The sequence below is a fragment of the Sphaerodactylus townsendi genome, linkage group LG05, assembly GCF_021028975.2.
Source record: "Sphaerodactylus townsendi isolate TG3544 linkage group LG05, MPM_Stown_v2.3, whole genome shotgun sequence".
NCBI classification, from domain to species: Eukaryota; Metazoa; Chordata; class Lepidosauria; order Squamata; family Sphaerodactylidae; genus Sphaerodactylus; species Sphaerodactylus townsendi.
In genome coordinates this window covers 91,852,456-91,876,662 of record NC_059429.1, presented here as the reverse complement: position 1 = coordinate 91,876,662, position 24,207 = coordinate 91,852,456, and the positions used below count along the sequence as shown (strand labels likewise).

Here is a 24,207-nt window from a genome sequence, read left to right as displayed (position 1 = left end):
AGCTGATAACATGCATGGTTCCACTTAATGACATCCCCATGGGCCGAAGAAGAATGGAGAGGTGCTTACATTACATTACATTACATGGAGAGGTGCTTACATTACAAGTCCATCTGACATTTCCAAAAATATTAGCTTCACAGCAATGTGAAATACATTCAAAACCGTAATTGAGATGCTTACTAACCACACAGTCTCTTGAAAGTTTAGCTCATGGCCGTTTTAAAGGTATTGAGAAGTGGTCATCTGCAATCCCTTGTTACCAAGTGAGGCTAGTATTACCCTGTTCTCACACAGCAGCTAATTGTAAATACGGAGTGATGTAGGGCAACTGGTAATGCCTGACATACTGATCTGGCTGCAGGCTACAACAGGATTGTCCCCAGAGCTGTCCCACAGTAAACTTTTAAGTTGTTAACCACTTCAAGCTCCTTGAAGCAATGTACCTGTTCTGTGGCCTGAGCGTTAAAGAAGGTAGATAAAATCATTAAATTAGAAGTTTCAGATGCAATTTCCTGATGTCACAGATTTGCTACTGAATCTCGTCACTCATTTAAGTCTGATTCATCCAACTACATGAAGTCAACGAGACAGATTTTGGTAAACTGAACAGGTCTTGCGAATACTTCAATAGGTGCACAGTTTGCCATTCCATATTTGTGGTTTGATCCAGTTTTCAAAATCTGATAAGATGTGCTGAATCCCTTCACTTCTCTTTGCCATTGTTCCCATCTTGTAGAAACAAGATGGTACCATTTTCACTCTCATTAAGCATCAGGAAGATGTTAGCATACCTTAGACAGGATCCAAAGGATAGCACTAGTTTTGTGTGCCCAAGGGGGCTTGGGACTTGTGTTCTTCAAACTATATTCCCTCCACCACCAACCTCATGTAGCCAGTTTCTCTGAAAACTGGCAGAATTTTTTGAAAGCTGTTTGTGACATGGAATGGAGAGAAGGTGTTCAAGGGATAAGAAGCACAGCTTGGCATGGAGGCTGAAATTGCTCCCTGGATCCCCACCTTCAACATGAGTTAGGTAAGAACAAGAACAATGACATGAAATCTCTTTAGAGGGCCTGCCATTCAGAGAGGCTATAAAACAATTTGTTCAATAAGACACACAGCACTTACAAAGTTCACTCTGTGGGCTTGGGATACTGTTCCTTCGCAAGGCTCAGAGCAATACTGGTCTATGCTATTCTTTTTTTTATTTCTAAACATTACTGAAGTGGATATATATAATGAGAAATCTTAAACAAAAGATGTGCCCCAGGAACTTAAAGATGACTATCCATATTTCAAGCTTGTAAAACTGTCAAGCCAATACTGGATTATTTTGGGTGTCCATTTCCCCCCCTTGGCACTAGAGAATGTTATTTTTGCATGAAGCTCCTGCCATTCTCAAACAGGTGAAATGCTGAACAAGAACTCCTGCATTATACTCCATCCCCAAACAAACCTGCTCCTCTGCTAATGATTCACTCATGATATTGCAAAGAAAGCATTTTGTGTCCTGCTGCCCTCTGAACATATGCTAATGCATTACAATTATAGGGAAGCCATTGCCAGAAGTAGACTTCATGCTTCCTACTTTCTGGGGCAGTGGTTTATTCAGCAAGACAGAGTTTCTGCCTCACCCATGTTCAACAGACTTACATCAGATAATTCCTTTAGAGAAATGAGGTTTTGTTTAGGTTCATGCTCCACTATTTGAAGTAGCATTCTCTGTAATTTTTATAAACACAAATGATCAAGAAAAAGTAGGCATGTATCTAAGGGGTCTTTGTTAAGACTGGCACATCATCTTAGTTAAATCTTTAGAACTCAGCAGTACGGCCAGCACTGCCATACTCGTACACACAATTGGGAATGCGGTAACTGTTGCATGAAAAATGCAGATACATATCCCTATAGTCTCATGCCTATCAAAGCCATGTGCCACAGACTGTTTTGATGTTGATCTCTTCTGATGCACATGGAATTGACAGAGACCAGCAAAAGTGCTGCACGTTGCACATTCAAAGACAGCAATTATTTCAAAGCAAACAAGTGGGCCTGAACTTACAGTGCTTTTCACCGAAAATGCTTTGCTCTGTGCAATCTCAATAAAATGTAACTATCAGGAAATGTGAATTCTTATGGTCAATTAAAGTGTTTTCCCTCATATGAAAGGTTTCAAGTATGAACACACCTTTAATAATGAATAACATAGAAACCTGTGCTTTTCATTGAGCACATGCTGTCATGTGCCAGTGCCAAAATAGTCCCAGAGATTACTAAACTGAATGGAAAACGTGACACAGCTCAAACCATAACAATAAGGGGCAGTTTCACAACCATTCCTCTAAAAAACATGCATCCACCTTAGACTTGTATCCTGCCCTTGAAAGACTGTGTCTACAACTCCTCAACCCAGGGAGAGTCTTCTTCTAGTCTATACCAGATGTATAGCATCATGGAAGGGCATGGAAACTTCTGCTAGCTGTGCCACATAAATCTATAATTGCATATTTCACAGATACAGCTACATAACAGATGTCCTGACAACTCTGCATTCTTAATTGCATTTCTTTCTCCTAAATATCAGCCACTTCCACGCAAAAGTTGCTTTGATCCCTGAAAGGCCCCCTCAGAAAACATCTGAATTATCTACAAGCCCATCCTTCAGCACACAGATGCCCATTCATCTCTCTTGACATTCCTCCACACCATACCATAAAAGTGTTTGGGGCTTTTCTACTTACAGTTGACTCTGGCTGAGAAAGTTTATGGCATTGTACATGGCATGGAGAATGGGAGCAGAGAAATGCTTCCCTCACACTCAAAATACACAAAAGGTTGATGGGGCAGTAAATGCCAGAAAGATAGAAAAAAGTTATATCCATATAATTCACATTCACCTTGTGAATTCACTGATTTAGAGGATTTTAAAAGGGAATTAAGACAAATTCATGGCAGACAATTCCAGAGGCAGCTATTAGTCATGATGGTTAGAGGACAACTTTATGTTCAGAGGTATGAATACTAGTTATTGGGGGATGAGGACAATATGGAGAAACTGTGCCCTCTAGAAAATTTCATTGGCCTGTGTGCAAAACAGGATAATGAACTAGTTCAGGGGTCTGCAACCTGCGGCTCCAAAGCCGCACGCGGCTCTTTCAGCCTTATACTGTGGCTCTGCGCGGCCTGGAGGTTGGAGGGTAGCGTGGGCGTGTCCCTCCAGCCCTCCAGAGCAGTGCTGGAAGGAAAGGTGAGTGGAGGGCCGAACTGGAGGTGGCTCTGTGCGTGAGGGCGCTGCTTTTCACATCCCTTCCACTCACCTCTCCTTTTAGCATTGCTCTGGAGGGCTGGAGGACACACCCACACTGCCCTCCCCCTGGAGGTCGAAGGGTAGCGTGGGCATGTCCCTCCAGAGCAGCTGCCATCCCCCCTCTGCCATCCCTGCAGCTGCCATCCCCCCTCTGCCCCACGGAGCAGGCAGCTGCCTGCTCCATTGGGCAGAGGGGGTTTCTCTGCCCGGCGCCGCTGCCTCCCAGGGTTGGAAGGAAAGGTGAGTGGAGGGGTCGAACCAGAGTGGAGCCACCTCTCTTGCTCGGTAGATCTTCGGGGCCATGGAAAATGGGTCCAAATGGCTCTTTGGGTGGTAAAGGTTGCCGACCCCTGAACTAGTTGAACCACTGATTTGATCCAAAGGGATCGTATAGTCTTATGAATCTCCTCCAATTTGTCAAACCACTGTGCTCTTTGACTTCTGGCTCAGTAGCTCCACACATTCATTCACACTATATTGCTGAGAACTTCCAAAAAAAGAAATCTGAGAGTATCACACACGCTTAATCCAAGCACCTGATATTCATAAACCACACAGAGACTGTGCAGATCTTCATCAAGGCTGCTGAATTAGCATTTGGGATATAGTTTTCAACCATTAGCATGCGGGATGTATGCATATCATGCATTCATCTATCAATGTGTACATCAGCAGCCCTGTTTCATTCCTTATAATACAAAGCACCTTTTCTTGCCACTTCAGGATTAGGAAGCTTTGGACAATTTAACATTATTTCCACACAGAGGCTTTGCTCAGGTTTGGAGCAAGGGGAACCGGTATTTATTTTTAGTAATCCACATCATGTTATCCCCTTACCATCCTCCTTCTGGGCTTTCTGCAATCTTTCTGGAACCTGGTTTAATATGATTAAAACAAAAAAAGATTGCCATTGAAGTGTGCATTATTGAAAATCCTGCCCAGATTGGCACCATTTTCCTGCAATTTTCCCTGTACTATCAGAGGACTTCCCCTTTTCCTTCCCCTCCTCCTTCCTTTCTTCCTTGGATTCTCACTACTGGTGTGAATGGTGGTTTAAGGGGTATGGTTTTTAATCCAACTATTAGCCTTTGGTGGAGTTTATGGCACCAAGATACACTGGATTTTATTGCTTATATTGTTATTAATGATGTTGTGTCACCCTGAGCCTTCGTGGGAAAGGGCAGACTATAAAATGAATTAAATAAATACATTACAATAACATTATAGCAATTGTAATTGCAGTTGCAATAATGGTAGAGCAATCTGTTGACATAATCTTCCAGCTCCTCTGAATTTCCATCTTTCATTAAAAAAAAAGTTTCTAGACTTTTTAAATATATATAGGGGTCTGAGGCAAAGTCCCCCCCCCCCCACCCCCCCCCCCCCCCACCCCCCCCCCCCCCCACCCCCCCCCCCCCCCACCCCCCCCCCCCCCCACCCCCCCCCCCCCCCACCCCCCCCCCCCCCCACCCCCCCCCCCCCCCACCCCCCCCCCCCCCCACCCCCCCCCCCCCCCACCCCCCCCCCCCCCCACCCCCCCCCCCCCCCACCCCCCCCCCCCCCCACCCCCCCCCCCCCCCACCCCCCCCCCCCCCCACCCCCCCCCCCCCCCACCCCCCCCCCCCCCCACCCCCCCCCCCCCCCACCCCCCCCCCCCCCCACCCCCCCCCCCCCCCACCCCCCCCCCCCCCCACCCCCCCCCCCCCCCACCCCCCCCCCCCCCCACCCCCCCCCCCCCCCACCCCCCCCCCCCCCCACCCCCCCCCCCCCCCACCCCCCCCCCCCCCCACCCCCCCCCCCCCCCACCCCCCCCCCCCCCCACCCCCCCCCCCCCCCACCCCCCCCCCCCCCCACCCCCCCCCCCCCCCACCCCCCCCCCCCCCCACCCCCCCCCCCCCCCACCCCCCCCCCCCCCCACCCCCCCCCCCCCCCACCCCCCCCCCCCCCCACCCCCCCCCCCCCCCACCCCCCCCCCCCCCCACCCCCCCCCCCCCCCACCCCCCCCCCCCCCCACCCCCCCCCCCCCCCACCCCCCCCCCCCCCCACCCCCCCCCCCCCCCACCCCCCCCCCCCCCCACCCCCCCCCCCCCCCACCCCCCCCCCCCCCCACCCCCCCCCCCCCCCACCCCCCCCCCCCCCCACCCCCCCCCCCCCCCACCCCCCCCCCCCCCCACCCCCCCCCCCCCCCACCCCCCCCCCCCCCCACCCCCCCCCCCCCCCACCCCCCCCCCCCCCCACCCCCCCCCCCCCCCACCCCCCCCCCCCCCCACCCCCCCCCCCCCCCACCCCCCCCCCCCCCCACCCCCCCCCCCCCCCACCCCCCCCCCCCCCCACCCCCCCCCCCCCCCACCCCCCCCCCCCCCCACCCCCCCCCCCCCCCACCCCCCCCCCCCCCCACCCCCCCCCCCCCCCACCCCCCCCCCCCCCCACCCCCCCCCCCCCCCACCCCCCCCCCCCCCCACCCCCCCCCCCCCCCACCCCCCCCCCCCCCCACCCCCCCCCCCCCCCACCCCCCCCCCCCCCCACCCCCCCCCCCCCCCACCCCCCCCCCCCCCCACCCCCCCCCCCCCCCACCCCCCCCCCCCCCCACCCCCCCCCCCCCCCACCCCCCCCCCCCCCCACCCCCCCCCCCCCCCACCCCCCCCCCCCCCCACCCCCCCCCCCCCCCACCCCCCCCCCCCCCCACCCCCCCCCCCCCCCACCCCCCCCCCCCCCCACCCCCCCCCCCCCCCACCCCCCCCCCCCCCCACCCCCCCCCCCCCCCACCCCCCCCCCCCCCCACCCCCCCCCCCCCCCACCCCCCCCCCCCCCCACCCCCCCCCCCCCCCACCCCCCCCCCCCCCCACCCCCCCCCCCCCCCACCCCCCCCCCCCCCCACCCCCCCCCCCCCCCACCCCCCCCCCCCCCCACCCCCCCCCCCCCCCACCCCCCCCCCCCCCCACCCCCCCCCCCCCCCACCCCCCCCCCCCCCCACCCCCCCCCCCCCCCACCCCCCCCCCCCCCCACCCCCCCCCCCCCCCACCCCCCCCCCCCCCCACCCCCCCCCCCCCCCACCCCCCCCCCCCCCCACCCCCCCCCCCCCCCACCCCCCCCCCCCCCCACCCCCCCCCCCCCCCACCCCCCCCCCCCCCCACCCCCCCCCCCCCCCACCCCCCCCCCCCCCCACCCCCCCCCCCCCCCACCCCCCCCCCCCCCCACCCCCCCCCCCCCCCACCCCCCCCCCCCCCCACCCCCCCCCCCCCCCACCCCCCCCCCCCCCCACCCCCCCCCCCCCCCACCCCCCCCCCCCCCCACCCCCCCCCCCCCCCACCCCCCCCCCCCCCCACCCCCCCCCCCCCCCACCCCCCCCCCCCCCCACCCCCCCCCCCCCCCACCCCCCCCCCCCCCCACCCCCCCCCCCCCCCACCCCCCCCCCCCCCCACCCCCCCCCCCCCCCACCCCCCCCCCCCCCCACCCCCCCCCCCCCCCACCCCCCCCCCCCCCCACCCCCCCCCCCCCCCACCCCCCCCCCCCCCCACCCCCCCCCCCCCCCACCCCCCCCCCCCCCCACCCCCCCCCCCCCCCACCCCCCCCCCCCCCCACCCCCCCCCCCCCCCACCCCCCCCCCCCCCCACCCCCCCCCCCCCCCACCCCCCCCCCCCCCCACCCCCCCCCCCCCCCACCCCCCCCCCCCCCCACCCCCCCCCCCCCCCACCCCCCCCCCCCCCCACCCCCCCCCCCCCCCACCCCCCCCCCCCCCCACCCCCCCCCCCCCCCACCCCCCCCCCCCCCCACCCCCCCCCCCCCCCACCCCCCCCCCCCCCCACCCCCCCCCCCCCCCACCCCCCCCCCCCCCCACCCCCCCCCCCCCCCACCCCCCCCCCCCCCCACCCCCCCCCCCCCCCACCCCCCCCCCCCCCCACCCCCCCCCCCCCCCACCCCCCCCCCCCCCCACCCCCCCCCCCCCCCACCCCCCCCCCCCCCCACCCCCCCCCCCCCCCACCCCCCCCCCCCCCCACCCCCCCCCCCCCCCACCCCCCCCCCCCCCCACCCCCCCCCCCCCCCACCCCCCCCCCCCCCCACCCCCCCCCCCCCCCACCCCCCCCCCCCCCCACCCCCCCCCCCCCCCACCCCCCCCCCCCCCCACCCCCCCCCCCCCCCACCCCCCCCCCCCCCCACCCCCCCCCCCCCCCACCCCCCCCCCCCCCCACCCCCCCCCCCCCCCACCCCCCCCCCCCCCCACCCCCCCCCCCCCCCACCCCCCCCCCCCCCCACCCCCCCCCCCCCCCACCCCCCCCCCCCCCCACCCCCCCCCCCCCCCACCCCCCCCCCCCCCCACCCCCCCCCCCCCCCACCCCCCCCCCCCCCCACCCCCCCCCCCCCCCACCCCCCCCCCCCCCCACCCCCCCCCCCCCCCACCCCCCCCCCCCCCCACCCCCCCCCCCCCCCACCCCCCCCCCCCCCCACCCCCCCCCCCCCCCACCCCCCCCCCCCCCCACCCCCCCCCCCCCCCACCCCCCCCCCCCCCCACCCCCCCCCCCCCCCACCCCCCCCCCCCCCCACCCCCCCCCCCCCCCACCCCCCCCCCCCCCCACCCCCCCCCCCCCCCACCCCCCCCCCCCCCCACCCCCCCCCCCCCCCACCCCCCCCCCCCCCCACCCCCCCCCCCCCCCACCCCCCCCCCCCCCCACCCCCCCCCCCCCCCACCCCCCCCCCCCCCCACCCCCCCCCCCCCCCACCCCCCCCCCCCCCCACCCCCCCCCCCCCCCACCCCCCCCCCCCCCCACCCCCCCCCCCCCCCACCCCCCCCCCCCCCCACCCCCCCCCCCCCCCACCCCCCCCCCCCCCCACCCCCCCCCCCCCCCACCCCCCCCCCCCCCCACCCCCCCCCCCCCCCACCCCCCCCCCCCCCCACCCCCCCCCCCCCCCACCCCCCCCCCCCCCCACCCCCCCCCCCCCCCACCCCCCCCCCCCCCCACCCCCCCCCCCCCCCACCCCCCCCCCCCCCCACCCCCCCCCCCCCCCACCCCCCCCCCCCCCCACCCCCCCCCCCCCCCACCCCCCCCCCCCCCCACCCCCCCCCCCCCCCACCCCCCCCCCCCCCCACCCCCCCCCCCCCCCACCCCCCCCCCCCCCCACCCCCCCCCCCCCCCACCCCCCCCCCCCCCCACCCCCCCCCCCCCCCACCCCCCCCCCCCCCCACCCCCCCCCCCCCCCACCCCCCCCCCCCCCCACCCCCCCCCCCCCCCACCCCCCCCCCCCCCCACCCCCCCCCCCCCCCACCCCCCCCCCCCCCCACCCCCCCCCCCCCCCACCCCCCCCCCCCCCCACCCCCCCCCCCCCCCACCCCCCCCCCCCCCCACCCCCCCCCCCCCCCACCCCCCCCCCCCCCCACCCCCCCCCCCCCCCACCCCCCCCCCCCCCCACCCCCCCCCCCCCCCACCCCCCCCCCCCCCCACCCCCCCCCCCCCCCACCCCCCCCCCCCCCCACCCCCCCCCCCCCCCACCCCCCCCCCCCCCCACCCCCCCCCCCCCCCACCCCCCCCCCCCCCCACCCCCCCCCCCCCCCACCCCCCCCCCCCCCCACCCCCCCCCCCCCCCACCCCCCCCCCCCCCCACCCCCCCCCCCCCCCACCCCCCCCCCCCCCCACCCCCCCCCCCCCCCACCCCCCCCCCCCCCCACCCCCCCCCCCCCCCACCCCCCCCCCCCCCCACCCCCCCCCCCCCCCACCCCCCCCCCCCCCCACCCCCCCCCCCCCCCACCCCCCCCCCCCCCCACCCCCCCCCCCCCCCACCCCCCCCCCCCCCCACCCCCCCCCCCCCCCACCCCCCCCCCCCCCCACCCCCCCCCCCCCCCACCCCCCCCCCCCCCCACCCCCCCCCCCCCCCACCCCCCCCCCCCCCCACCCCCCCCCCCCCCCACCCCCCCCCCCCCCCACCCCCCCCCCCCCCCACCCCCCCCCCCCCCCACCCCCCCCCCCCCCCACCCCCCCCCCCCCCCACCCCCCCCCCCCCCCACCCCCCCCCCCCCCCACCCCCCCCCCCCCCCACCCCCCCCCCCCCCCACCCCCCCCCCCCCCCACCCCCCCCCCCCCCCACCCCCCCCCCCCCCCACCCCCCCCCCCCCCCACCCCCCCCCCCCCCCACCCCCCCCCCCCCCCACCCCCCCCCCCCCCCACCCCCCCCCCCCCCCACCCCCCCCCCCCCCCACCCCCCCCCCCCCCCACCCCCCCCCCCCCCCACCCCCCCCCCCCCCCACCCCCCCCCCCCCCCACCCCCCCCCCCCCCCACCCCCCCCCCCCCCCACCCCCCCCCCCCCCCACCCCCCCCCCCCCCCACCCCCCCCCCCCCCCACCCCCCCCCCCCCCCACCCCCCCCCCCCCCCACCCCCCCCCCCCCCCACCCCCCCCCCCCCCCACCCCCCCCCCCCCCCACCCCCCCCCCCCCCCACCCCCCCCCCCCCCCACCCCCCCCCCCCCCCACCCCCCCCCCCCCCCACCCCCCCCCCCCCCCACCCCCCCCCCCCCCCACCCCCCCCCCCCCCCACCCCCCCCCCCCCCCACCCCCCCCCCCCCCCACCCCCCCCCCCCCCCACCCCCCCCCCCCCCCACCCCCCCCCCCCCCCACCCCCCCCCCCCCCCACCCCCCCCCCCCCCCACCCCCCCCCCCCCCCACCCCCCCCCCCCCCCACCCCCCCCCCCCCCCACCCCCCCCCCCCCCCACCCCCCCCCCCCCCCACCCCCCCCCCCCCCCACCCCCCCCCCCCCCCACCCCCCCCCCCCCCCACCCCCCCCCCCCCCCACCCCCCCCCCCCCCCACCCCCCCCCCCCCCCACCCCCCCCCCCCCCCACCCCCCCCCCCCCCCACCCCCCCCCCCCCCCACCCCCCCCCCCCCCCACCCCCCCCCCCCCCCACCCCCCCCCCCCCCCACCCCCCCCCCCCCCCACCCCCCCCCCCCCCCACCCCCCCCCCCCCCCACCCCCCCCCCCCCCCACCCCCCCCCCCCCCCACCCCCCCCCCCCCCCACCCCCCCCCCCCCCCACCCCCCCCCCCCCCCACCCCCCCCCCCCCCCACCCCCCCCCCCCCCCACCCCCCCCCCCCCCCACCCCCCCCCCCCCCCACCCCCCCCCCCCCCCACCCCCCCCCCCCCCCACCCCCCCCCCCCCCCACCCCCCCCCCCCCCCACCCCCCCCCCCCCCCACCCCCCCCCCCCCCCACCCCCCCCCCCCCCCACCCCCCCCCCCCCCCACCCCCCCCCCCCCCCACCCCCCCCCCCCCCCACCCCCCCCCCCCCCCACCCCCCCCCCCCCCCACCCCCCCCCCCCCCCACCCCCCCCCCCCCCCACCCCCCCCCCCCCCCACCCCCCCCCCCCCCCACCCCCCCCCCCCCCCACCCCCCCCCCCCCCCACCCCCCCCCCCCCCCACCCCCCCCCCCCCCCACCCCCCCCCCCCCCCACCCCCCCCCCCCCCCACCCCCCCCCCCCCCCACCCCCCCCCCCCCCCACCCCCCCCCCCCCCCACCCCCCCCCCCCCCCACCCCCCCCCCCCCCCACCCCCCCCCCCCCCCACCCCCCCCCCCCCCCACCCCCCCCCCCCCCCACCCCCCCCCCCCCCCACCCCCCCCCCCCCCCACCCCCCCCCCCCCCCACCCCCCCCCCCCCCCACCCCCCCCCCCCCCCACCCCCCCCCCCCCCCACCCCCCCCCCCCCCCACCCCCCCCCCCCCCCACCCCCCCCCCCCCCCACCCCCCCCCCCCCCCACCCCCCCCCCCCCCCACCCCCCCCCCCCCCCACCCCCCCCCCCCCCCACCCCCCCCCCCCCCCACCCCCCCCCCCCCCCACCCCCCCCCCCCCCCACCCCCCCCCCCCCCCACCCCCCCCCCCCCCCACCCCCCCCCCCCCCCACCCCCCCCCCCCCCCACCCCCCCCCCCCCCCACCCCCCCCCCCCCCCACCCCCCCCCCCCCCCACCCCCCCCCCCCCCCACCCCCCCCCCCCCCCACCCCCCCCCCCCCCCACCCCCCCCCCCCCCCACCCCCCCCCCCCCCCACCCCCCCCCCCCCCCACCCCCCCCCCCCCCCACCCCCCCCCCCCCCCACCCCCCCCCCCCCCCACCCCCCCCCCCCCCCACCCCCCCCCCCCCCCACCCCCCCCCCCCCCCACCCCCCCCCCCCCCCACCCCCCCCCCCCCCCACCCCCCCCCCCCCCCACCCCCCCCCCCCCCCACCCCCCCCCCCCCCCACCCCCCCCCCCCCCCACCCCCCCCCCCCCCCACCCCCCCCCCCCCCCACCCCCCCCCCCCCCCACCCCCCCCCCCCCCCACCCCCCCCCCCCCCCACCCCCCCCCCCCCCCACCCCCCCCCCCCCCCACCCCCCCCCCCCCCCACCCCCCCCCCCCCCCACCCCCCCCCCCCCCCACCCCCCCCCCCCCCCACCCCCCCCCCCCCCCACCCCCCCCCCCCCCCACCCCCCCCCCCCCCCACCCCCCCCCCCCCCCACCCCCCCCCCCCCCCACCCCCCCCCCCCCCCACCCCCCCCCCCCCCCACCCCCCCCCCCCCCCACCCCCCCCCCCCCCCACCCCCCCCCCCCCCCACCCCCCCCCCCCCCCACCCCCCCCCCCCCCCACCCCCCCCCCCCCCCACCCCCCCCCCCCCCCACCCCCCCCCCCCCCCACCCCCCCCCCCCCCCACCCCCCCCCCCCCCCACCCCCCCCCCCCCCCACCCCCCCCCCCCCCCACCCCCCCCCCCCCCCACCCCCCCCCCCCCCCACCCCCCCCCCCCCCCACCCCCCCCCCCCCCCACCCCCCCCCCCCCCCACCCCCCCCCCCCCCCACCCCCCCCCCCCCCCACCCCCCCCCCCCCCCACCCCCCCCCCCCCCCACCCCCCCCCCCCCCCACCCCCCCCCCCCCCCACCCCCCCCCCCCCCCACCCCCCCCCCCCCCCACCCCCCCCCCCCCCCACCCCCCCCCCCCCCCACCCCCCCCCCCCCCCACCCCCCCCCCCCCCCACCCCCCCCCCCCCCCACCCCCCCCCCCCCCCACCCCCCCCCCCCCCCACCCCCCCCCCCCCCCACCCCCCCCCCCCCCCACCCCCCCCCCCCCCCACCCCCCCCCCCCCCCACCCCCCCCCCCCCCCACCCCCCCCCCCCCCCACCCCCCCCCCCCCCCACCCCCCCCCCCCCCCACCCCCCCCCCCCCCCACCCCCCCCCCCCCCCACCCCCCCCCCCCCCCACCCCCCCCCCCCCCCACCCCCCCCCCCCCCCACCCCCCCCCCCCCCCACCCCCCCCCCCCCCCACCCCCCCCCCCCCCCACCCCCCCCCCCCCCCACCCCCCCCCCCCCCCACCCCCCCCCCCCCCCACCCCCCCCCCCCCCCACCCCCCCCCCCCCCCACCCCCCCCCCCCCCCACCCCCCCCCCCCCCCACCCCCCCCCCCCCCCACCCCCCCCCCCCCCCACCCCCCCCCCCCCCCACCCCCCCCCCCCCCCACCCCCCCCCCCCCCCACCCCCCCCCCCCCCCACCCCCCCCCCCCCCCACCCCCCCCCCCCCCCACCCCCCCCCCCCCCCACCCCCCCCCCCCCCCACCCCCCCCCCCCCCCACCCCCCCCCCCCCCCACCCCCCCCCCCCCCCACCCCCCCCCCCCCCCACCCCCCCCCCCCCCCACCCCCCCCCCCCCCCACCCCCCCCCCCCCCCACCCCCCCCCCCCCCCACCCCCCCCCCCCCCCACCCCCCCCCCCCCCCACCCCCCCCCCCCCCCACCCCCCCCCCCCCCCACCCCCCCCCCCCCCCACCCCCCCCCCCCCCCACCCCCCCCCCCCCCCACCCCCCCCCCCCCCCACCCCCCCCCCCCCCCACCCCCCCCCCCCCCCACCCCCCCCCCCCCCCACCCCCCCCCCCCCCCACCCCCCCCCCCCCCCACCCCCCCCCCCCCCCACCCCCCCCCCCCCCCACCCCCCCCCCCCCCCACCCCCCCCCCCCCCCACCCCCCCCCCCCCCCACCCCCCCCCCCCCCCACCCCCCCCCCCCCCCACCCCCCCCCCCCCCCACCCCCCCCCCCCCCCACCCCCCCCCCCCCCCACCCCCCCCCCCCCCCACCCCCCCCCCCCCCCACCCCCCCCCCCCCCCACCCCCCCCCCCCCCCACCCCCCCCCCCCCCCACCCCCCCCCCCCCCCACCCCCCCCCCCCCCCACCCCCCCCCCCCCCCACCCCCCCCCCCCCCCACCCCCCCCCCCCCCCACCCCCCCCCCCCCCCACCCCCCCCCCCCCCCACCCCCCCCCCCCCCCACCCCCCCCCCCCCCCACCCCCCCCCCCCCCCACCCCCCCCCCCCCCCACCCCCCCCCCCCCCCACCCCCCCCCCCCCCCACCCCCCCCCCCCCCCACCCCCCCCCCCCCCCACCCCCCCCCCCCCCCACCCCCCCCCCCCCCCACCCCCCCCCCCCCCCACCCCCCCCCCCCCCCACCCCCCCCCCCCCCCACCCCCCCCCCCCCCCACCCCCCCCCCCCCCCACCCCCCCCCCCCCCCACCCCCCCCCCCCCCCACCCCCCCCCCCCCCCACCCCCCCCCCCCCCCACCCCCCCCCCCCCCCACCCCCCCCCCCCCCCACCCCCCCCCCCCCCCACCCCCCCCCCCCCCCACCCCCCCCCCCCCCCACCCCCCCCCCCCCCCACCCCCCCCCCCCCCCACCCCCCCCCCCCCCCACCCCCCCCCCCCCCCACCCCCCCCCCCCCCCACCCCCCCCCCCCCCCACCCCCCCCCCCCCCCACCCCCCCCCCCCCCCACCCCCCCCCCCCCCCACCCCCCCCCCCCCCCACCCCCCCCCCCCCCCACCCCCCCCCCCCCCCACCCCCCCCCCCCCCCACCCCCCCCCCCCCCCACCCCCCCCCCCCCCCACCCCCCCCCCCCCCCACCCCCCCCCCCCCCCACCCCCCCCCCCCCCCACCCCCCCCCCCCCCCACCCCCCCCCCCCCCCACCCCCCCCCCCCCCCACCCCCCCCCCCCCCCACCCCCCCCCCCCCCCACCCCCCCCCCCCCCCACCCCCCCCCCCCCCCACCCCCCCCCCCCCCCACCCCCCCCCCCCCCCACCCCCCCCCCCCCCCACCCCCCCCCCCCCCCACCCCCCCCCCCCCCCACCCCCCCCCCCCCCCACCCCCCCCCCCCCCCACCCCCCCCCCCCCCCACCCCCCCCCCCCCCCACCCCCCCCCCCCCCCACCCCCCCCCCCCCCCACCCCCCCCCCCCCCCATCCACCTCCCCCCATCCACCCCCCCACCCCCCCACCCCCCCACCCCCCCACCCCCCCCCCCCCCCACCCACCCCCCCACCCACCCCCCCCCCCACCCCCCCACCCACCCCCCCCCCCACCCACCCCCCCCCCCACCCATCCACCCTCCAAAAATTCAGGAATTTGCCAACCAGGAATTGCCAACCCTATGACAGTACTTTAAGATACAGGTCTGTAATTCTGGTTCTATTGATGTTTTCCCTGGAGCTCTGTGAAGAGAAGAATTTTGAATATTGCTCCTAGGCAAAGTCAGTACAAATATGTTGTTGTTGTTAATTTCATTCATAGGCTCAGGGTGGCTTCCAACATACAAAATACAATAAAATAAAACATTAAAACCCACAATCTACAGCTACCTAAAAAACTATTTAGCAACTAAAACTCTCAGGACAAAGGAAAGAGTACATTTCTATTTTCATAAGCAGAAAAACAAGAAGGGAAAGGGATGGGGAAAAGAGAGTGACGCCATTCAATGGTAAACTGTTGCTGCCTCAGCCACAGGCCTAATGGAACAGCTTTGTCTCACAGGCCCTGCAGGTCTGTATCATGCTATCCTTCCTCTCACTTTGTGTTTCATTTTATAGAAGTAACATGGCACTAAGGGTTCATACACATCATGCAAACTTAATCCAGGCCCTACCCAAATCAAACAGAAAATACTCACAAGTGGTAAGAAAGTCAGCAGAGGTCGGACTCTTGGCCGTGGCTTAAGTGTTGCTGTTCCAGAATCTGTTACTGTCCCAAAGCGATTATCCCCATGGTAGATGCCTTCTGCATCACCTAAACCAAAACAGGAACACGTAAGCAATAAAAGATAATCAAATGCAAACATGTCTTCAAAATGTGTGAAGTTGTATTTTGGGTGCGGGGGGGGGGGAGTATTAATGAATAAGATGAAAATCAAGAGAATAACTGTATGACAATGTTGAGGCATTTGTAGTATTTTGGATTGGAGAACTCCGGGTCACATTTCATAGATTTTGCTACCAAGTATATCCCTGACAGGGTCTTTACCATCACAGCTCCATGAGAAGTGTATCTGATTGATACTTGCATTTGCCATGTTCATACTTCACACTTGGACATTTTAGGTGGTACACTTAAAACATAATGTGTTCAGTTGCCCTAATTTATAAATATAAGATTCAAAGTAAAAGTTGTTTTCAAATGACATATTCAGACCTAAATTGCGACTTTTCCCATGCCAATAACAGTCCCTTTTTGTGTATTTTTCTGACTGCAATTTTTACATTATCATGGGTACAATTTTGCCCAATCCTAAATAACTTGCTTTCAATGCATGCTGTATCTATTCTCAAGCAACAGCAAGGAAGTTTGGAACTAACATAGGTCACCCTCAAAACAATCCTTTTGGCCAGTACCATCCAGTGAGCTGGGATCTGTAGGTGAACAAAGATTCCAAGTCATGTACCTCCAGATGAAATGCAGCACTTTTCCTACTAGGTGTTGGTCCTCAGGAACAAAAAGCAAAATAAGAAGCAGGCCTGCCAGTACAGCTCGGAATATCCCATATTTTCAAAACTTTGATGAGTCACTTGTGGCAAATGCATGAGCAAGTTCCTTCAAGTTCGGTGAGAAAGCCTTTCCCTTTCTACCCTTATCATACCCCTATATAAAACTGATTCTGCCACTAGCTCAGCCTCTGCCAGTGGCACTCAAACTTTGGCCTTTGGCTGGAGACTTTCTTGCAGGCTCTTACAGGAGAAAAATCCTTGCAAAAGGCCCTGCCGGCCAGGGAGCGCGCCAAACACCCCCAGAGCAGCCGAGGGGAGGAAGAAAGTCACCCAGGCCACCCCCCACCCTCCCAAACAGCGGCTCGCCCGCCCCCCCACCCCCTCGGATCAAGACCTGGCTGGGGCTGCCCTCGGCTGCTCTGGGGGTGTTTGGCGCACTCCATGGCCGGCAGGGCCTTCTGCAAGGATTTTTCTCCTGTAAGAGAGCTGGAGACTTTCTTGCAGGCTCTTTTACAGGAGAAAAATCCTTGCAAAAGGCCCTGCCGGCCAGGGAGCGCGCCAAACACCCCCAGAGCAGCCGAGGGGAGGAAGAGAGTCACCCAGGCCACCCCCCACCCTCCCAAACAGCCCCCACCCTCCCAAACAGCGGGTAGTCGTTGCCGCCCCTACCCGCCCGGCCGGATCAATCCAAGGCCAGTCTGGCTGCCTGCCAGCCAGTGCCTGCGTGCTGCTTACCTGACCTGTTGTTTGTCTTCAGGCTCCGGCAGGCAGGCGCTTAGGGACTCACAGAAGTGGAAAGGGCTCCCTTTACAGCAGCCTTTCCATTGCTCCTCTTCAAGCCGTATGCTAGACACAGGTCACATGTGGTGCCTGTTCAAGCTGTGGGCCCGCCCCCTCAAACTCCGCGCGTCTCAAGCAACCTCAGCACGCCCACAAGGAGGCCTGCTTGGGCTGCACATCCGCCCCCAGCAGCCCAGCCATAACCGGCAGCCAGCAGCCGACGCTGCCGCCCCCCACGTGACCTGGCAGGAGCCCGCCCGGGGCGGAACGCCCCGGATGTCCCCGTTGGAGCTACGCCAGTGGTGCCAGATGCCAGGAGGTACACAGCAGAAAGCTGCTGTTGTCTCTTTCAGGGCCTTTTGGCACTTGAAGCAGAAAATCCAAATGGCTCCAACACAGCAAAAATAGAAAATGAACTAAGTAATCCACAATGGCCTAGATCCAACCATGTACATAAGAAAACTTAAATGCTCCTTTCTTAAGGGGGTATGGCAAATTAGCCCTATGGCATTTTGTCCTGGTAGATAGTGACCAGAATACCAGTAGGAACAACATAGTGAGATCTGCAATGGAAGAGTGAAGCCAGCAAAAAATCACTGCGCCATCTTTACAAACTCGATCATGCCTGGCCGCTTCCGGGGTGCGAGGCACTGTCCTTGAATGGATTGCTTCGTTTCTCCGGGCCCGGACTCAGCAAGTGTGGTGTGGGGACCAAGCATCCCGGAGGTGCTCACTTCATTGTGGTGTGCCTCAGGGAGCGCTGCTGTCCCCGCTGTTATTTAACATCTACATGTGACCCCTTGCTCAGTTGGTGCGGAGCTTTGGGCTGACGTGTCATCAATATGCTGATGACACCCAGCTCATCCTGTTGATGGAGGGGGGAGCGACCGCCGCCCCTGCAGCTCTCCAGCATTGCTTGGAGGGCGTGGCTGGTTGGTTGAGACAGAGCAGGTTGAAACTGAATCCATCGAAGATGGAGATCCTCTGGTTGAGGCGCGAGGGGGAGGTGGGGGGTTTTCAGCCGCCGGTGTGGGAGGGGGCTATATTGGCACCGGCCCCCTCTGTTCGTGACCTGGGGGTCCACCTGGATTCGTCTCTTTCAATGGAGACCCAGGTGGCCCATATAACCCGGGTCGCGTTTTACCATCTTCGTCAGGCCCGACGGCTGGCCCCCTTCCTCTCCCGAGCTGACCTGGCCACTGTGGTCCATGCAACGGTCACCTCCAGGCTAGACTATTGCAACTCGCTCTACGCGGGCCTTCCCTTGCGTTTGATTCAGAGATTAAAAATGGTCCAGAATGCGGCGGCTCGTATGCTCACAGGGGGTGCCATGAGAGAACACATCACGCCTGTGCTCCGCCGCCTGCACTGGTTGCCAATAGAATACCGAATCATTTTCAAGGTGTTGGTGTTAACCTTTAAGGCCTTACGCGGCTTGGGACCCACGTACCTGCGGGACCGTCTTACCCCATATGTCCCGAATCGGTCTCTGCGTTCGGCAGAGGCCAACCTACTGGTGATTCCTGGCCCCTCAATGATACGGCTGGCTTCCACTCGGGCCAGAGCCTTTACAGCTCTGGCCCCCGCCTGGTGGAACGCTCTCCCACCAGCTGTTCGGGCTCTGCGGGATCTGGTTGAGTTCCGCAGGGCCTGTAAGACAGAGCTGTTCCACCGGGCCTTTGGGGAGCCTAGCCGTTGATAGGGGCCCCCTCCCTCTCCTCTTCTCCTCCCTCTCCTTTATTATAACATCAAGTGGATCCACCGCCTCATCCCCCCTCTGGGGCTCTGGGTGAACTGAAGCTGGCGCCATCTTGTTTTAATGTTAGTTTAATGCTAAGTTTAATAATGTTGTATTTTTAATAAGATAGGGTTTATTATTAGAGCCATATTAACCTATATTTATTGGATTTTAATTTATTATTGTGCTCTGTTATATGTTGTTCACCGCCCTGAGCCCTTCGGGGGAGGGCGGTCTATAAACCCAATTTTTTTTTAAAAAAACTTTCTTGACAACACCACTCCCACATTATGACAGGGATAAAAAGACTCAAGACCTCCATTCCTACCCATGTTTGGTAAAAGGAGCTCTGATTCTCAGAGGTTTATACCCTGAACATGTTGTGGGTTTCTGCTAACTGGTCTCAGATCTAACAGCTCTACACAGGTGACCAACACAGGTATTCTCTGAAACTGTTGCTTCTTAAGAAAACTTAAGGGCACTTGGAAATTTCTTAATGAGGCTGGATCCAGGCCAATATGTGGCACTCCAGATCTGCTACTTGAGGCCAACCATCTTCCCTTGCCTAATGATTGGGCAACACTACGCAGACTTTGGTTCCCCTTCAGGGCATACCAACAACCACTCTCTAATAATATCTATGCAATTACAGAATGCATTGAAAGCAAGTACATTAGGATTGGGCAAAAGTATTATACATATTATACAGTGTTGGTTCCTGGTGGTCTAGTATATATATAGAAGTTTTCCTTCTCTCTGGACACAGTGTGTAACAGATTTCACTCTGTGATACACCTCTGAAGATGCCAGCCACAGATGCAGGCGAAATGTTAGGAACAAAATCCAACAGACCATGGCCACACAGCCTGGAAAACCCACCAGAACCAGTATCTATACATGGTTTGCCATCTTTTTTCTTACATGGTGTTTTCACGTAGGCCATGTACAATAGATTCAAGATCAATCCATTCTCCAACAAAATTCTCTCTGTTTTCTCTTTTTCTCACCTATAACAAAGTGACCTACTACAAAACATTTTTAAAATGTAAAGCCCATTAAAAAAAGTTATATCTTTTTGAGGTAAAGCAGATGACGCTCGGAGATTTATAAAACCATCCAATTAATTTCATAGCCAAACAGATTTTTCCTCTGGCTATCCAACATCTACCCTAAACGGATTGTTGTGGTGTGGCCATAATAGTATCTACTTATTTCCATTCTTCTAGGAACAAAAAGAACCACAGAGTGGTGGCTTTTGGTGTTTTCAGCAATAGACCCCACTGTAAACTTATAATTCAATACCTTCTTGATCAGAGGTTCCCAACCCTTTTCACTTGCTTAGCCCTTGGATTCTTTCAGCTCCCTGACTGTGATTGCTCTGTGTGCTTCCTGCAACAGGAAAACAGCACAGCTGTTGAACCCTTGTCAATCATGCCACCCTCTGGACCCTGCCTTTTTGAGAAGAGCAACTATTTGAAATGCCAGTCCTTTCTGTAGATACAAGCAGTCTTTTTTATGCTAAATATAATTATTAGCACTGTTAAAATGACAGGAAGGAAGCAGGATGATAAATTCGGTGGCAAAACTGGTCATAGAATTCTGGGACTTCCTAGCTCCCAGTCCTAAGTTCTTGCAATAGGTCACACCTCTCTGAGTTGTCCTTTCTAGCAGTGAACATAGCCTATAATTTACTTTAATAAGGTTCTCAGGTGAGCAGAATGAATTAACAGGTATGATCAGTAGAGACACTCAAAGTCTGCAAACCCCACCTATGCTTGAAGGGCTGCTCTATAGTGACTTACTATTGAGAAAGCAAACATTAAAGCAAAGTACAGAGGAAGAAGGCACAGGCACAGAAAATGCAGTACCAGCAATAAAACAAGATGCATTCCCACAAGAAAAGGCCCGCACCCATTTCAATCCATTGCATTTCATTACTAGTTCAAGGTAAGAAAGAGTGAAAAGGTTACTTAAATCATCCTTGATTTTAAAAAATCAGAAGCTCAAGAGCAAATGTAGCTGCGAACCACTTAGCTTCGGTAGATACAGAGAATCCAGCACATAATCCTCACCAGCACAAGGCAAAAGGATGAGTCATATTATAATCCACTACATTTTCCCCAGCAGAGCAAGCAGTAGTTCTGGGCAGAAAGGGGGAGAGAAGAAACTTAAAGATATGGGCAAGATTACCATAGATTTCCAACATCGCATCTAGTTGGGCTCTTAAAGAGATACTAATTTGAGTTCGTGTTTATTTTGCTACCCAACTTGTAGCTGCAATTTGATGCTTGGTTGTCTGGTCTACGGTGCTGAGAGCTTCCACTGACACTCAGACTCACCTATCCTCCTAATCTGTGATTCTTCTGCCTGGATTCTCTCTCTAATGACAAAATTAAGCTAAATAAAGTAGCAGTTAATCAGGCTAACCTTGATGTGGGTGGGTGAAATTGCTTCGACAAATATCTGCATCACAACTTGAAGCACACCCTAAAAAGTTCCCCAAAATGGACTACGTAGGAGAAAAAAGTCAACCCAAACCACCACGTAAGAAACTGGCTGTGTCTGACAAAGTGCAATTCACTTTATTCTCCACTCATTTTTAAAGCCTTTCAAGACGATGAAAAGATGTGATTTGGATGTCTGTCTGTCAAATAGCTCAGAAAGATAGGCATGAAAATATTACACTGATATCAATACCCATGAATCTTCCTTATACAAAGGCAAGCCATTGATGATTTAGTTCAGTATGTTTGTTGTGACCAGCAGGCAGCAGCAGCTCTTTAGAGACCCAAGCAGTTCTTTCCTAACAAATAGTTGTTTCCTAACATTTGCTTCTCAGAACTTTTAAGATAGGGTTACTAAGGACCAAAGTGGAACCTTCTATAATGAAAGTATGAGCTTGACCACTTACCCACAAGCCCTTCTGCAACTGGGGCGTTGCAGCTGATTCCATTATTCATCAAAAATGGCTGTCTGGATTTTAAGGATGCTCCAGCAAGATTGATATTTCACTCTTGGGGTCAAATTGCCTTGGTGGAATAGGTGGGGACCTATTCTATGTATTTTCCAAGCGTTACCCTGATAATTACTAGAAGGATATATATTACTAGCCATTCATTTAATAGAGGAACAACTAAGGCAGAAGAAAAAACGAGATGCCCAAAGCCAGACAATGATCCTCGGTGTTCAACCTGCATAATCTAGATTTAAGTCTACTCACCAATACAGGTGATATAGAAAAAGTTCCTTCTTTCTCTCTAACACAATGGAAACTGGTCCAAGTCCTTCTGAGATCCCAGCCAGAGACTATACCATAATTTACGCAGGATCATGGTTCAGTGGTCAAGGTTTGCCGGCACAATGCTGCAGGTTCAATGGCTAGCACCTCTACTTGACGAATCTTCTATAACAAGTGTTGGCAAGGGCCCTTGTTTGCCTAAGGCCCTGGAAACCAGCTATCAGATATGGTAGAAAATACTGAGCCAGAGGAACAAATGTTCTAACTTGGTATAAAGCCAATGTTTATGGTCCTCAATCAAATACCGGTATGTACTGGGAAGCTGAAATAGAATTGTGGATCAATCTGCATCCACACCCACCCATCAGTTCAGAAAACCAATACAGATCCATTTAAAGATCTGTTTATTAAGCTTGTGAATGTGCCTCTCTGTTTTTCACACACATGCGCCCAAAACAGGAAATGTGCTGAAAAATTGTACAGGTGAATCTGGCCAAACTAATGGCATTGACCTCACATCACAGTGTATATGGATCACACTATGTGCCTATTCTGGCTCATTTTAAATCAAATATAAAGCATAGCCTGTCAGAGCACAGGCTTCTAAACTTTGTTACTCTCCTCTTTTAGATTCTCTGCAAGTTGCTGCTCTCTCCACCCCTGCAGTGTGCTCTGCCCACACAGGTTCTCTTCAGATGGCTTGACTGCTGAAATGTTGCAACTGCTTGCCACAGGCAGGTATATGGTGCCGTGGGAAAGCCAAGCAGCTGCAGTATCCACCAACATGCCTTCACCTCCAATGCCAGAGCTCCCCCCCTGCCAGAAACTGAGGAGCTCGAGAAACCCTGATGTAACCTGGTATTCAGTCTCTAGAAGCACGTCAACCGCACTGGGTCAGAGTTTCCCAACAGCAAATTGCTTTGCTGAAAAAGCACATTTAGGCAAATTTAAAATATACTTAAAGAAGAAGAGTTTGTATTTATATCCCCACCTCTCTGTCCTGTAAGGAGACTCAAGGTGGCTTAGAAGCTCCTTTCCCTTCCTTTCCCCACAAGAGAAACCTTGTGAGGTAGGTGGGGCTGAGGCTGTTTCTACAAGGGCCAAAATCAACTATTTCGGCCAGATAAAACACTGGGGTTTTTTTTTGGGGGGGGGGGGGAACTTTTGCACAGGTGCTGCTGCCAAATCAATGCAGCGGCTGTCTCTTCCCCCTGAAATGGCATTTTTTAACCTCGCGAACGGCACTGGGTGGAAGTCGGTGTTTTTCCCACAGCCCTCTCAAACAGCTCTTACCTTCTGCCACCTTCTGTCACTTTGTGGAGGCCAGGGGACACGTCTCCTGGCCTTCAACCCCAGAGCTGTCGCTCTGGCCACGGGGGCGTGTCCCCTGGCCTCCACAACACAACGGAAGGCGGCAGAAGGTAAGAGTCATTTGGGAGCAGCACAGCCTGTGCAAAGGCTGGGGGACCATCCATGTGAACGCCCGCTCAGCTGGCCATGCAGAAATGGCCTGAGAGAGTTCCAAAGAACTATGACTAGCCCAAGGTCACCCAGCAGGAATGTAGGAGTGCAGAAACACATCTGGTTCATCAGATAAGCCTCTGTCACTCTGGTAGAGGAGTGGGGAATCAAATCTGGTTCTCCAGATTAGAATCGACCTGCTCTTAACCTACACCTACCTCACCTACGTACAGTCCCACCCACCTCACAGGGTGTTTGTTGTGAGGGGGAAGGGCAAGGAGATTGTAAACCCCTTTGAGTCTCCTGCAGGAGTGAAAGAGGGGATATAAATCCAAAACTCTTCTTCTCTTTTCTTCTACACCACACTAGCCAGGATAGGCACATAGTTTGATCCATATATACTGTGTTATGCAGTCAATGCCATTAGTTTGGCTAGCTTCACATGTATAAAGAAAGTGTATTTCATCTTGCAATTGAATGATGTGACTTCCATGCTGAAGAATCAGTGATCTTGTGTGCAGAGTAAACCTCTGTTCATTCCGGACAACAATGAAGATAGATAGAGGTTAACCGTCCATGAAACCAAAAGGCAAGATATGTGAAAAAAACTAATTAAAGTTAGCAGCTAACTGTATTCAAGAGTGCCCCAATGCTTTATTTTTTATTTTACTTTTGGGTATAAATTCATAATGCATACATAAATCTTTCATTATAAGCTGGGCTGGTGCCAGGCAGCTGGTGTGGAATGTGAAGAAGGCTGACCAGATGGGAGGCTGAGTCAGGGCACTCTGGTGAACTGAAGTGCATGATATCTATACTGACATCCATATAGGCATGTCTGAGATTGGTGTGTTGAGTCAGCTGTACATGCCATCTTGAGAAACAGTTGTCTTGCTCTTGGTCTGATTATACTTAGGCTGAGATCCCTACAGGTAGA

At 65.1% G+C, this 24,207-nt stretch overlaps 1 protein-coding gene across 1 annotated transcript in view; it reads right to left on the bottom strand.

Moving 5' to 3' along the window:
- LG05H6orf132 (linkage group 05 C6orf132 homolog) overlaps positions 1-24,207 on the bottom strand; it is a 45,187-nt gene that overhangs the window by 15,117 nt on the left and 5,863 nt on the right. The window contains exon 2 of the mRNA XM_048495791.1: positions 15,243-15,358. Within this exon, the coding sequence (XP_048351748.1) occupies positions 15,243-15,358 (116 nt within the window). The remainder of the gene's footprint in view (positions 1-15,242; positions 15,359-24,207) is intronic.